The sequence below is a fragment of the Nerophis lumbriciformis genome, linkage group LG22 (genome assembly GCF_033978685.3).
Source record: "Nerophis lumbriciformis linkage group LG22, RoL_Nlum_v2.1, whole genome shotgun sequence".
Lineage (NCBI taxonomy): Eukaryota > Metazoa > Chordata > Actinopteri > Syngnathiformes > Syngnathidae > Nerophis > Nerophis lumbriciformis.
The window spans coordinates 39,844,959-39,860,781 of record NC_084569.2 but is presented as its reverse complement, the minus strand read 5'-3'; the positions used below and the strand labels follow the sequence as shown (position 1 = coordinate 39,860,781).

The 15,823-nt window shown below is 26.7% G+C and overlaps 1 protein-coding gene across 2 annotated transcripts in view; it reads right to left on the bottom strand.

Annotated features, from left to right (window-relative positions):
* Positions 1 to 2,647: 2,647 nt before the first annotated feature.
* Positions 2,648 to 15,823, bottom strand: part of LOC133615331 (ras-related protein Rab-37) — an 88,249-nt gene continuing 75,073 nt past the window's right edge. For both annotated transcript variants that reach the window (XM_061973849.2, XM_061973850.2), the window contains exons 8-9: positions 14,909 to 14,985; positions 2,648 to 3,247 (exon numbers count right to left, since the gene is read on the bottom strand). In XM_061973849.2, coding sequence (XP_061829833.1) covers positions 3,142 to 3,247; positions 14,909 to 14,985 — 183 coding nt within the window. In that variant the 3' untranslated portion in view covers positions 2,648 to 3,141. The remainder of the gene's footprint in view (positions 3,248 to 14,908; positions 14,986 to 15,823) is intronic.

The following is a 15,823-nucleotide window of genomic DNA, read 5'->3' as shown; positions in this document are numbered from 1 at the left end:
GGACACTTAGGACTACCACTTGACAAAAGTATTGGGACACTTACACTGGACAAAAGTATTGGGACACTTACACTGCACAAAAGTATTGGGACAATTAGGACTACCACTTGACAAAAGTATTGGGACACTTAGGACTACCACTTGACAAAAGTATTGGGACACTTAGGACTACCACTTGACAAAAGTATTGGGACACTTACACTGGACAAAAGTATTGGGACACTTACACTGCACAAAAGTATTGGGACAATTAGGATTACAACTTGACAAAAGTTTTGGGACACTTAGGACTAAAACTGGACAAAGGTATTGGGACACTTAGGACTACCACTTGACAAAAGTATTGGGACACTTACACTGCACAAAAGTATTGGGACAATTAGGACTACCACTTGACAAAAGTATTGGGACACTTAGGACTACCACTTGACAAAAGTATTGGGACACTTAGGACTACCACTTGACAAAAGTATTGGGACACTTACACTGGACAAAAGTATTGGGACACTTACACTGCACAAAAGTATTGGGACAATTAGGACTACAACTTGACAAAAGTTTTGGGACACTTAGGACTAAAACTGGACAAAGGTATTGGGACACTTAGGACTACCACTTGACAAAAGTATTGGGACACTTAGGACTACCACTTGACAAAAGTATTGGGACACTTACACTGGACAAAAGTATTGGGACACTTACACTGCACAAAAGTATTGGGACAATTAGGACTACAACTTGACAAAAGTATTGGGACACTTAGGACTACCACTTGACAAAAGTATTGGGACACTTAGGACTACCACTTGACAAAAGTATTGGGACACTTACACTTGACAAAAGTATTGGGACACTTACACTGGACAAAAGTATTGGGACACTTACACTGCACAAAAGTATTGGGACAATTAGGACTACAACTTGACAAAAGTTTTGGGACACTTAGGACTAAAACTGGACAAAGGTATTGGGACACTTAGGACTACCACTTGACAAAAGTATTGGGACACTTACACTGGACAAAAGTATTGGGACACTTACACTGCACAAAAGTATTGGGACAATTAGGACTACAACTTGACAAAAGTTTTGGGACACTTAGGACTAAAACTGGACAAAGGTATTGGGACACTTAGGACTACCACTTGACAAAAGTATTGGGACACTTACACTGGACAAAAGTATTGGGACACTTACACTGCACAAAAGTATTGGGACAATTAGGACTACCACTTGACAAAAGTATTGGGACACTTAGGACTACCACTTGACAAAAGTATTGGGACACTTAGGACTACCACTTGACAAAAGTATTGGGACACTTACACTGGACAAAAGTATTGGGACACTTACACTGCACAAAAGTATTGGGACAATTAGGACTACAACTTGACAAAAGTTTTGGGACACTTAGGACTAAAACTGGACAAAGGTATTGGGACACTTAGGACTACCACTTGACAAAAGTATTGGGACACTTAGGACTACCACTTGACAAAAGTATTGGGACACTTACACTGGACAAAAGTATTGGGACACTTACACTGCACAAAAGTATTGGGACAATTAGGACTACCACTTGACAAAAGTATTGGGACACTTAGGACTACCACTTGACAAAAGTATTGGGACACTTACACTGGACAAAAGTATTGGGACACTTACACTGCACAAAAGTATTGGGACAATTAGGACTACAACTTGACAAAAGTTTTGGGACACTTAGGACTAAAACTGGACAAAGGTATTGGGACACTTAGGACTACCACTTGACAAAAGTATTGGGACACTTACACTGGACAAAAGTATTGGGACACTTACACTGCACAAAAGTATTGGGACAATTAGGACTACCACTTGACAAAAGTATTGGGACACTTAGGACTACCACTTGACAAAAGTATTGGGACACTTACACTGGACAAAAGTATTGGGACACTTAGGACTACCACTTGACAAAAGTATTGGGACACTTACACTGGACAAAAGTATTGGGACACTTACACTGCACAAAAGTATTGGGACAATTAGGACTACAACTTGACAAAAGTTTTGGGACACTTAGGACTAAAACTGGACAAAGGTATTGGGACACTTACGAACAAAACTGGACAAAAGTATTGGGACACTTGGAAATAAAACTTGACAAAAGTATTGGGACACTTAGGCCGAAAACCTGACACAAGTATTGGGACACTTTGGACGAAAACTGGACAACACTATTGGGACACTTGGGACTAAAACTTGACACACGTTTTGGGACACTAAGGACTACAACTTGACAAAAGTATTGGGACACTTCGGACTACCACTAGACAAATGTATTGGGACACTTAGGACTACCTCTGGACTAAAGTATTGGGACACCTACACTGGACACAAGTATTGGGACACTTAGGACTAAAACTGGACAAAAGTATTGGGACACTTGGGACGAAAACTGGACAAAAGCATTGGGACACTTAGGACTAGCACCTGCCAAATACGCGGGCCCGACCAGCGCTGCTTGCAGCTTTAATTTTAGATGTTTTCTTTAATCGATTAAGAATCGTTACAAATGAAAATACATTTTTTGACACCACTTCTGTTTTTCATTTGCTGTAAAAAAAAAGAAAAAAGCATTAAATTCACAGTAAAATGATTGCCAGTTTTTTCTGTCAAATGTACAGATTTTTATTTCACACTGTAAATAAAAATGTTCACATTTTATTATTATTGTTGTTGTTGGCCCTCTGAGGTCAAACCTCTATTTAACGTGGCACTCCTTGGACAGGAAGTGACACCAAACTGTTTGATTCTTGTTTTTATGGAGGACACACACACACACACACACACACACACACACACACACACACGTACACACCTGCAAACACAGTGTTTATCGTCACACACCCGTCAACATGGCGTACGCAGGTGAAGAAGCTGAAAATATTGTTGAAAGTAAAAACCCTGGAACACAAAAAGCACAACAACATATTCTACAGCGTGGTGATCACATTTCACACACAAGATTCATCAGGGAAGAGGACGACGCTCACGTTGGAGGATTAGTGCCTGGATTGGCTGCACTTATCCCCCCTCCCCCACCTGCCTTCATCCCCTTCTGTATGTAAGTGTGTATAAGTGTGTGTGTGTGTGTGGCTACACGAGGCTGCAGCAGGCGGTCTTGTGCTTGTGGGACTGGATGTAGTCCTGGATCTGGAACTTGGGCTCGTGAGGCTGCTGGCTGTGTCTGTGCTTCAGTTCCCTGGGGGGGGGACACACAAGACGGACGCACACACGACAGGAAGTCACATACTGGCCGTGCGGCGGACAGAGGGAGCTCTGCGTGCTGGGGTGGCATCCAAAGGTGAAAGTCTCCGCGGGGCCCTTGGACTTCATCAAAGTGTTTTCTAGTGTCTGGCCCCAGCATTAAGTGTGTCATATTTGTGTTTATAAGAGTGTATACTCAAAATAAGAGTGTATGTTCACAATAAGAGTGTATACTCACAATAGGAGTGTATACTCACAATAGGAGTGTATACTCACAATAAGAGTGTATACTCACAACAAGAGTGTATACTCACAATAAGAGTGTATACTCACAATAAGAGTGTATACTCACAATAGGAGTGTATACTCACAATAAGAGTGTATACTCACAATAAGAGTGTATACTCACAATAAGAGTGTATACTCACAACAAGAGTGTATACTCACAATAAGAGTGTACTGTATACTCACAATAAGTGTGTATACTCACAATAAGAATGTATACTCACAATAAGACTTAATACTCACAATAGGAGTGTATACTCACAATAAGAGTGCATACTCACAATAAGAATGTATACTCATGATAAGAGTGTATACTCATGATAAGAGTGTATACTCACGATAAGAGTGTATACTCATGATAAGAGTGTATACTCACAACAAGAGTGTATACTCACAATAAGAGTGTACTGTATACTCACAATAAGTGTGTATACTCACAATAAGAATGTATACTCACAATAAGAGTGTATACTCACAATAAGACTTTATACTCACAATAGGAGTGTATACTCACAATAAGAGTGTATACTCACAATAAGAGTGTATACTCACAATAAGAGTGTATACTCACGATAAGAGTGTATACTCACGATAAGAGTGTATACTCATGATAAGAGTGTATACTCACAATAAGAGTGTATACTCGCAATAAGAATGTATACTCACAATAAGAATGTATACTCACAATAAGAGTGTATACTCACGATAAGAGTCTATACTCACAATAAGAGTGTATACTCACAATAAGAGTGTACTGTATACTCACAATAAGTGTGTATACTCACAATAAGAATGTATACTCACAATAAGAGTGTATACTCACAATAAGACTTTATACTCACAATAGGAGTGTATACTCACAATAAGAGTGTATACTCACAATAAGAGTGTATACTCACAATAAGAGTGTATACTCACGATAAGAGTGTATACTCATGATAAGAGTGTATACTCACAATAAGAGTGTATACTCGCAATAAGAATGTATACTCACAATAAGAGTGTATACTCACAATAAGAATGTATACTCACAATAAGAGTGTATACTCACAATAAGAATGTATACTCACAATAAGAATGTATACTCACAATAAGAGTGTATACTCACGATAAGAGTCTATACTCACAATAAAAGTGTATACTCACAATAAGAGTGTATACTCACAATAAGAGTGTATACTCACGATAAGAGTGTATACTCACAGTATGAGTGTATACTCACAATAGGAGAGGAACCCACCTGTGTCACCTGGCCCCTCCCCCGTGCAAATATTCAATAACACATTTGTGCCGCAAACACTTCTTGTCTATGATACTTCTTGTTAATTATATTTTATACTTATGTTAATATTTTATACTTTTTATGTTATTCTTGTTTTATACTTTTTATGTTATTAATGTTTTATATGTGTATGTTATTAATGTTATATACTTTTTGTTATTCGTGTTTTATACTTTCTATTGTTTTATACTTTTTATGTTGTTAGTGTTTTATACTTTTTATGTTATTCATGTTTTATACTTTTTATTTTATTCATGTTATATACTGTTTGTTATTCGATTTTTATACTTTGTGTGTTATTGTTTTATACATTTTATGTTATTCATGTTTTATACTTTTAATTTTATTAATGTTATATACTTTTTGTTATTCGTTTTTTTTACTTTGTGTTATTGTTTTATACTTATGTTATTCATGTTTTATTATTATTATTATACTTATATACATAAGTATATATAGTCGATACTATTATGATTACATCGATATTTTTATTATCTCAAAATCTTTTGTCTCTTTTATTCATGTTTTATACTTTTTATCTTATTTATATTTTACACTTTTTATGTTATTCATGTTTTATGCTTTTTACGTTATTAGTGTTTTATACATTTTATGTTATTAATGTTGTATACTTTGTTATTCATGTTTTATACTTTTTATCTTGTTTATGTTTTACACCTTTTATGTTATTCATGTTTTATACTTTTTATGTTATTAGTGTTTTATACATTTTATGTTATTAATGTTGTATACTTTGTTATTCATGTTTTATACTTTTTATCTTATTTATGTTATTCATGTTTTATACTTTTTGTTATTCATGTTTTATACTATTTGTGTTATTAATGCGTGTTTTATACTCATGTTATTAATGTTGTATACTTTTTTATGTTATTCATGTTTTATACTTTTTATGTTATTAATGTTGTATACTTTTTATGTTATTCATGTTTTATACTTTTTATTTTATTCATGTTACATACTTTTTGTTATTCGATTTTTATACTTGATGTGTTATTGTTTTATACATTTTATGTTATTCATGTTTTATACTTTTAATTTGATTAATGTTATATACTTTTTGTTATTCGTTTTTTTTACTTTGTGTTATTGTTTTATACTTATGTTATTCATGTTGTATTATTATTATTATACTTATATACATAAGTATATATAGTCGATACTATAATGATTACATCGATATTTTTATTATCTCAAAATCTTTTGTCTCTTTTATTCATGTTTTATACTTTTTATCTTATTTATATTTTACACTTTTTATGTTATTCATGTTTTATACTTTTTATGTTATTAGTGTTTTATACATTTTATGTTATTAATGTTGTATACTTTGTTATTCATGTTTTATACTTTTTATCTTGTTTATGTTTTATACCTTTTATGTTATTCATGTTTTATACTTTTTATGTTATTAGTGGTTTTATACATTTTATGTTATTAATGTTGTATACTTTGTTATTCATGTTTTATACTTTTTATCTGATTTATGTTATTCATGTTTTATACTTTTTGTTATTCATGTTTTATACTATTTGTGTTATTAATGCGTGTTTTATACTCATGTTATTAATGTTGTATACTTTTTTGTTATTCATGTTTTATACTTTTTATGTTATTAATGTTGTATACTTTTTATGTTATTCATGTTTTATACTTTTTATTTTATTCATGTTATATACTGTTTGTTATTCGATTTTGATACTTTATGTGTTATTGTTTTATACTTTTTATGTTATTCATGTTTTATACTTTTTATTTTATTCATGTTTTATACTTTTTGTTATTCGTTTTTTATACTTTGTGTTATTGTTTTATACTTATGTTATTCATGTTTTATTATTATTATTATACTTATATACATAAGTATATATAGTCGATACTATAATGATTACATCGATATTTTTATTATCTCAAAATCTTTTGTCTCTTTTATTCATGTTTTATACTTTTTATCTTATTTATATTTTACACTTTTTATGTTATTCATGTTTTATACTTTTTATGTTATTAGTGTTTTATACATTTTATGTTATTAATGTTGCATACTTTGTTATTCATGTTTTATACTTTTTATCTTGTTTATGTTTTACACCTTTTATGTTATTCATGCTTTATACTTTTTATGTTATTAGTGTTTTATACATTTTATGTTATTAATGTTGTATACTTTGTTATTCATGTTTTATACTTTTTATCTTGTTTATGTTTTATACCTTTTATGTTATTCATGTTTTATACTTTTTATGTTATTAGTGTTATATACTTTTTGTTATTCGTTTTTTTTTTACTTTGTGTTATTGTTTTATACTTATGTTATTCATGTTGTATTATTATTATTATACTTATATACATAAGTATATATAGTCGATACTATAATGATTACATCGATATTTTTATTATCTCAAAATCTTTTGTCTCTTTTATTCATGTTTTATACTTTTTATCTTATTTATATTTTACACTTTTTATGTTATTCATGTTTTATACTTTTTATGTTATTAGTGTTTTATACATTTTATGTTATTAATGTTGCATACTTTGTTATTCATGTTTTATACTTTTTATCTTGTTTATGTTTTATACCTTTTATGTTATTCATGTTTTATACTTTTTATGTTATTAGTGTTTTATACATTTTATGTTATTAATGTTGTATACTTTGTTATTCATGTTTTATACTTTTTATCTTATTGATGTTGTTCATGTTTTATACTTTTTGTTATTCATGTTTTATACTATCTGTGTTATTAATGCGTGTTTTATACTCATGTTATTAATGTTGTATACTTTTTTATGTTATTCATGTTTTATACTTTTTATGTTATTAATGTTGTATACTTTGTTATTCATGTTTTATACTTTTTATCTTGTTTATGTTTTATACCTTTTATGTTATTCATGTTTTATACTTTTTATGTTATTAGTGTTTTATACATTTTATGTTATTAATGTTGTATACTTTGTTATTCATGTTTTATACTTTTTATCTTATTTATGTTATTCATGTTTTATACTTTTTGTTATTCATGTTTTATACTATTTATGTTATTAATGCGTGTTTTATACTCATGTTATTAATGTTGTATACTTTTTTATGTTATTCATGTTTTATACTTTTTATGTTATTAATGTTGTATACTTTTTATGTTATTCATGTTTTATACTTTTTATGTTATTAATGTTGTATACTTTTTATGTTATTCATGTTTTATACTTTTTATGTTATTAGTGTTTTATACATTTTATGTTATTAATGTTGTATACTTTGTTATTCATGTTTTATACTTTTTATCTGATTTATGTTATTCATGTTTTATACTTTTTGTTATTCATGTTTTATACTATTTATGTTATTAATGCGTGTTTTATACTCATGTTATTAATGTTGTATACTTTTTTATGTTATTCATGTTTTATACTTTTTATTTTATTCATGTTATATACTTTTTGTTATTCGTTTTTTATACTTTATGTTATTGTTTTATACATTTTATGTTATTCATGTTTTATACATATATTAAAAAAGTACCACTGATAGTCGCACGCACGCACGCACGCGCACACACACACACGCACACACACACACGCACACACACACACACACACGGTGTGGTGAAATTACCCTCAGCATTTGACCCATCCCCTTGTTCCACCCCCTGGGAGGTGAGGGGAGCAGTGAGCAGCAGCGGTGGTTGTGCTCGGGAATCATTTTGGTGATTTAACCCCCAATTCCAACCCTTGATGCTGAGTGTCAAGCAGTATATATATATATATATATATATACACACCATATATAGTCGATACTATAATGATTACATCGATATTTTTATTATCTCAAAATCTTTTGTCTTTTTTATTGTTCATAAAGTCAGTAAATACGTCCCTTGACACGTGAGAGCTTTAATTATAACCAATGTATGATCCTGTAACTACTTGGTATCGGATCCATACCCAAATTTAAGTATCAAAGAAGTATCAAAGAAGAGAAGAATAAGTGATTATTACATTTGAACACAAGTGTAGATAGAACAGAGAGTAAGCAGATATTAACACTAGATTAATAATCCATGATGTTTCATGTATCAGAAGAGTTTTTGTTCAAATAAAGCCAATATTGATTTTCTTTTATTTCGAAAAGAAGCAAAAAGGAATTGAATCCATGTTGGTTTGGTTAGCAAAGGCGAGGAGATGTAATATTTCCAGTGTAAACATGATGTTATTGCCCACACTCACGTGTCATGGCAACATTTCATGTCGGCACCAATGAAAAGATTGTTTTAACAGCAAACAGACTTTCTTGTTCCCACTTTTGTCTTGTCATGAAAAAATGTATTTAAAAATGTGATGGATGGATGGAAACATCCTGAAGTGCCAACAATACTCCATTTTACATTTGGTGACTTGAATATTAACAAAGATTAGTGATATTGTTGTTATTAATATTAACAAGTATTAGTCAGATTGTTGTTATAAATATTAACAAGTATTAGTCATATTGTTATTAATATTAACAAGTATTAGTGATGTATAATAAATATTAACAAGTATTAGTGATATGGTTATTATAAAAATTAACAAGTATTAGTCATATTGTTATTAATAATAACAAGTATTAGTCATATTGTTATTAATATTAACAAGTATTAGTCATATTGTTATTATAAATATTAACAAGTATTAGTCATATTGTTTATATAAATATCAACAAGTATTAATGATAGTTATTATAAATATTATCAAGTATTAGTGATATTGTTTATATAAATATTAACAAGTATTAGTGATATGGTTATTATAAATATTAACAAGTATTAGTGATATTGTTATTATAAATATTAACAAGTATTAGTGATATTGTTATTATAAATATTAACACGTTTTAGTCATATTGTTATTGTAAATATTAACAAGTATTAGTGATGTATAATAAATATTAACAAGTATTAGTGATATTGTTATTATAAATATTAACAAGTATTAGTGATATTGTTTATATAAATATTAACAAGTATTAGTGATATTGTTATTATAAATATTAACACGTTTTAGTCATATTGTTATTGTAAATATTAACAAGTATTAGTGATGTATAATAAATATTAACAAGTATTAGTGATATTGTTATTATAAATATTAACAATTATTAGTGATATTGTTATTATAAATATTAACACGTTTTAGTCATATTGTTATTGTAAATATTAACAAGTATTAGTGATGTATAATAAATATTAACAAGTATTAGTGATATGGTTATTATAAATATTAACACGTTTTAGTCATATTGTTTATATAAATATTAACAAGTATTAGTGATATTGTTTATATAAATATTAACAAGTATTAGTGATATGGTTATTATAAATATTAACACGTTTTAGTCATATTGTTATTGTAAATATTAACAAGTATTTGTGATGTATAATAAATAAACAAGTATTAGTGATATTGTTATTATAAAAATTAACAGGTATTAGTCATATTGTTATTAATATTAACAAGTATTAGTCATATTGTTATTAATATTAACAAGTATTAGTCATATTGTTATTATAAATATTAACAAGTATTAGTCATATTGTTTATATGAATATCAACAAGTATTAATGATATCGTTTATATAAATATTATCAAGTATTAGTGATATTGTTATTATAAATATTAACAAGTATTAGTGATATTGTTATCATAAATATTAACAAGTATTAGTCATATTGTTATTATAAATATTAACAAGTATTAGTCATATTGTTATTATAAATATTAACAAGTATTAGTCATATTGTTATTATAAATATTAACAAGTATTAGTCATATTGTTATTAATATTAACAAGTATTAGTCATATTGTTTATATAAATATCAACAAGTATTAATGATATTATTATAAATATTATCAAGTATTAGTGATATTGATTATATAAATATTAACAAGTATTAGTGATATTGTTTATATAAATATTAACAAGTATTAGTGATATGGTTATTATACATATTAACACGTTTTAGTCATATTGTTTATATAAATATTAACAAGTATTAGTCATATTGTTATTAATATTAACAAGTATTAGTCATATTGTTTATATAAATATCAACAAGTATTAATGATATTGTTATTAATATTAACAAGTATTAGTCATATTGTTTATATAAATATCAACAAGTATTAATGATATTGTTATTATAAATATTATCAAGTATTAGTGATATTGATTATATAAATATTAACAAGTATTAGTGATATTATTATAAATATTAACAAGTATTAGTGATATTGTTTATATAAATATTAACAAGTATTAGTGATATTGTTTATATAAATATTAACAAGTATTAGTGATATTGTTTATATAAATATTAACAAGTATTAGTGATATTGTTATTATAAATATTAACACGTGTTAGTCATATTGTTATTGTAAATATTAACAAGTATTAGTGATGTATAATAAATATTAACAAGTATTAGTGATATTGTTATTATAAAAATGAACAAGTATTAGTGATACTATTATAAATATTACGTATTAGTGGTATTGTTATTATAAATATTAACAAGTATTAGTCATATTGTTATTATAAATATTAACAAGTATTAGTCATATTGTTATTATAAATATTAACAAGTATTAGTGATATTGTTATTATAAATATTAACAAGTATTAGTGATATTGTTATTATAAATATTAACACGTGTTAGTCCTATTGTTATTGTAAATATTAACAAGTATTAGTGATGTATAATAAATATTAACAAGTATTAGTGATATTGTTATTATAAAAATTAACAAGTATTAGTGATACTATTATAAATATTACGTATTAGTGATATTGTTATTATAAATATTAACAAGTATTAGTCATATTGTTATTATAAATATTAACAAGTATTATTCATATTGTTATTATAAATATTAACAAGTATTAGTGATATTGTTATTATAAATATTAACAAGTATTAGTGATATTGTTATTATAAATATTAACACGTTTTAGTCATATTGTTTATATAAATATTAACAAGTATTAGTGATATTGTTTATATAAATATTAACAAGTATTAGTGATATGGTTATTATAAATATTAACACGTTTTAGTCATATTGTTATTGTAAATATTAACAAGTATTTGTGATGTATAATAAACAAACAAGTATTAGTGATATTGTTATTATAAAAATTAACAGGTATTAGTCATATTGTTATTAATATTAACAAGTATTAGTCATATTGTTATTAATATTAACAAGTATTAGTCATATTGTTATTATAAATATTAACAAGTATTAGTCATATTGTTTATATGAATATCAACAAGTATTAATTATATCGTTTATATAAATATTATCAAGTATTAGTGATATTGTTATTATAAATATTAACAAGTATTAGTGATATTGTTTATATAAATATTAACAAGTATTAGTCATATTGTTATTATAAATATTAACAAGTATTAGTCATATTGTTATTATAAATATTAACAAGTATTAGTCATATTGTTATTATAAATATTAACAAGTATTAGTCATATTGTTATTAATATTAACAAGTATTAGTCATATTGTTTATATAAATATCAACAAGTATTAATGATATTATTATAAATATTATCAAGTATTAGTGATATTGATTATATAAATATTAACAAGTATTAGTGATATTGTTTATATAAATATTAACAAGTATTAGTGATATGGTTATTATACATATTAACACGTTTTAGTCATATTGTTTATATAAATATTAACAAGTATTAGTCATATTGTTATTAATATTAACAAGTATTAGTCATATTGTTTATATAAATATCAACAAGTATTAATGATATTGTTATTAATATTAACAAGTATTAGTCATATTGTTTATATAAATATCAACAAGTATTAATGATATTGTTATTATAAATATTATCAATTATTAGTGATATTGATTATATAAATATTAACAAGTATTAGTGATATTATTATAAATATTAACAAGTATTAGTGATATTGTTTATATAAATATTAACAAGTATTAGTGATATTGTTTATATAAATATTAACAAGTATTAGTGATATTGTTTATATAAATATTAACAAGTATTAGTGATATTGTTATTATAAATATTAACACGTGTTAGTCATATTGTTATTGTAAATATTAACAAGTATTAGTGATGTATAATAAATATTAACAAGTATTAGTGATATTGTTATTATAAAAATTAACAAGTATTAGTGATACTATTATAAATATTACGTATTAGTGGTATTGTTATTATAAATATTAACAAGTATTAGTCATATTGTTATTATAAATATTAACAAGTATTAGTCATATTGTTATTATAAATATTAACAAGTATTAGTGATATTGTTATTATAAATATTAACAAGTATTAGTGATATTGTTATTATAAATATTAACACGTGTTAGTCATATTGTTATTGTAAATATTAACAAGTATTAGTGATGTATAATAAATATTAACAAGTATTAGTGATATTGTTATTATAAAAATTAACAAGTATTAGTGATACTATTATAAATATTACGTATTAGTGATATTGTTATTATAAATATTAACAAGTATTAGTCATATTGTTATTATAAATATTAACAAGTATTATTCATATTGTTATTATAAATATTAACAAGTATTAGTGATATTGTTATTATAAATATTAACAAGTATTAGTGATATTGTTATTATAAATATTAACAAGTATTAGTGATATTGTTTATATAAATATTAACAAGTATTAGTGATATTGTTTATATAAATATTAACAAGTATTAGTAATATTGTTATTATAAATATTAACACGTGTTAGTCATATTGTTATTGTAAATATTAACAAGTATTAGTGATGTATAATAAATATTAACAAGTATTAGTGATATTGTTATTATAAAAATTAACAAGTATTAGTGATACTATTATAAATATTACGTATTAGTGATATTGTTATTATAAATATTAACAAGTATTAGTCATATTGTTATTATAAATATTAACAAGTATTAGTCATATTGTTATTATAAATATTAACAAGTATTAGTGATATTGTTATTATAAATATTAACAAGTATTAGTGATATTGTTATTATAAATATTAACAAGTATTAGTGATATTGTTTATATAAATATTAACAAGTATTAGTGATTTTGTTATTATAAATAGTAACACGTTTTAGTCATATTGTTATTGTAAATATTAACAAGCATTAGTGATGTATAATAAATATTAACAAGTATTAGTGATATTGTTATTATAAAAATTAACAGGTATTAGTGATACTATTATAAATATTACGTATTAGTGATATTGTTATTATAAATATTAACAAGTATTAGTGATACTATTATAAATATTACGTATTAGTCATATTGTTATTATAAATATTAACAAGTATTAGTGATATTGTTATAAATATTAACAAGTATTAGTCATATTGTTATGATAAATATTAACAAGTATTAGTGATGTATTATAAATATTAACAAGTTTTAGTCTTATTTATTATAAATATTAACAAGTATTAGTAATATTGTTAATATAAATATTAACAAGTATTAGTGATGTATTATAAATATTAACAAGTTTTAGTCTTATTTATTATAAATATTAACAAGTATTAGTAATATTGTTATTATAAATATTAACAAGTATTAGTGATATTATTATAAATATTAACAAGTATTAGTGATATTAGTATAAATATTAACAAGTATTAGTCATATTGTTAATATAAATATTAACAAGTATTTGTCATATTGTTATTATATACATATATATATATTTTATTTATATTATATATATTATAAATAGCTTTAGTCACACGCAGGATTCTCACAAGAATAAGGCCAAAATACAACCTTACCCACTGAAAGTCATTAATGATCCAAAGCTGCCATCTCGACTGTTTGACTCTTACTGACGTCCTATGGTGACTGCGTGGTTACTATGGTTACCGCTCATTTTAAAAAGTGGATAAAAACGGACGTTTGCTTGTCTGCCGAGCACAGACCAGGACATCTGCTATTTGACGTGCAAGTCAAAAGTCTATTCACTTACTTGGCGACGGCCAGAAATGCCAGCTCCACATTGATTCCCGTCTTGGCGCTGGTTTCCATGAAGGGAACACCGTATTCCTGAAAAGAAACATCATTGCCATCAGAACGACATGTTATGTTTCGGTTTCTTCTTCCACTTCCTGTTTTGCTTTGATCTTGCAGCCAAAGTGTCTCAGCGCTGTTCTCCACACCTGCTCCTGATTAGTGTTCCTTGACCAAGGGGCTCACCTGCCTCTGATCACTAGACGGGAGTGTTTGTCTGGTTGATCGAATATTTTATTTAAGCACAGTGGTCACAAAAATACAGGGAGACTCCCTGAGCGTTCAGTGGATCACATGTGAGCAACATCAGACGTGCACGCCTGTCTCGAACCTGACATAACAATTGACATGTCTTACTAGAATCAAAAGACATTCAGTCATTTCCTGAGAACCTTCACATGTTGCACAATGAGATGTAAGCATGGGATAAAGTGTACATTCTTGTAACTTTCTGTCTGTAAAATATATCCTATAAAAAGTGATATATATACTAGTTACTAGAGGTGTAACGGTACCGTTTTGGTCCGGGGGTTTCGGTTCCGAGGTGTACCGAACGAGTTTCCACACGTTGTGTAAACAATGCACACCGAGGCACAACACAAGGCATGCTAGCAGCTAACGGGCTAGGATAAACTGACCATACGTCCTCTTTTAACCGGACATGTCCTCTTTTGCGGAGTTTCTTAAATGCCTCAAATGTCCGGCATTTTGAGTTAGGGTTGCGTGTATTTTCAATGTACGTTCAGGGTTAAGAAGGGGTTAAAAACAAAACAAACAGCAGCATTGGTGAGGGAGGGGCAGAGACAGAGAGAGAGAGAGAGTTATGATAAACGCGCATGCGTCGCCAGGCTTTGCTTTTAATCCATAGACTTAT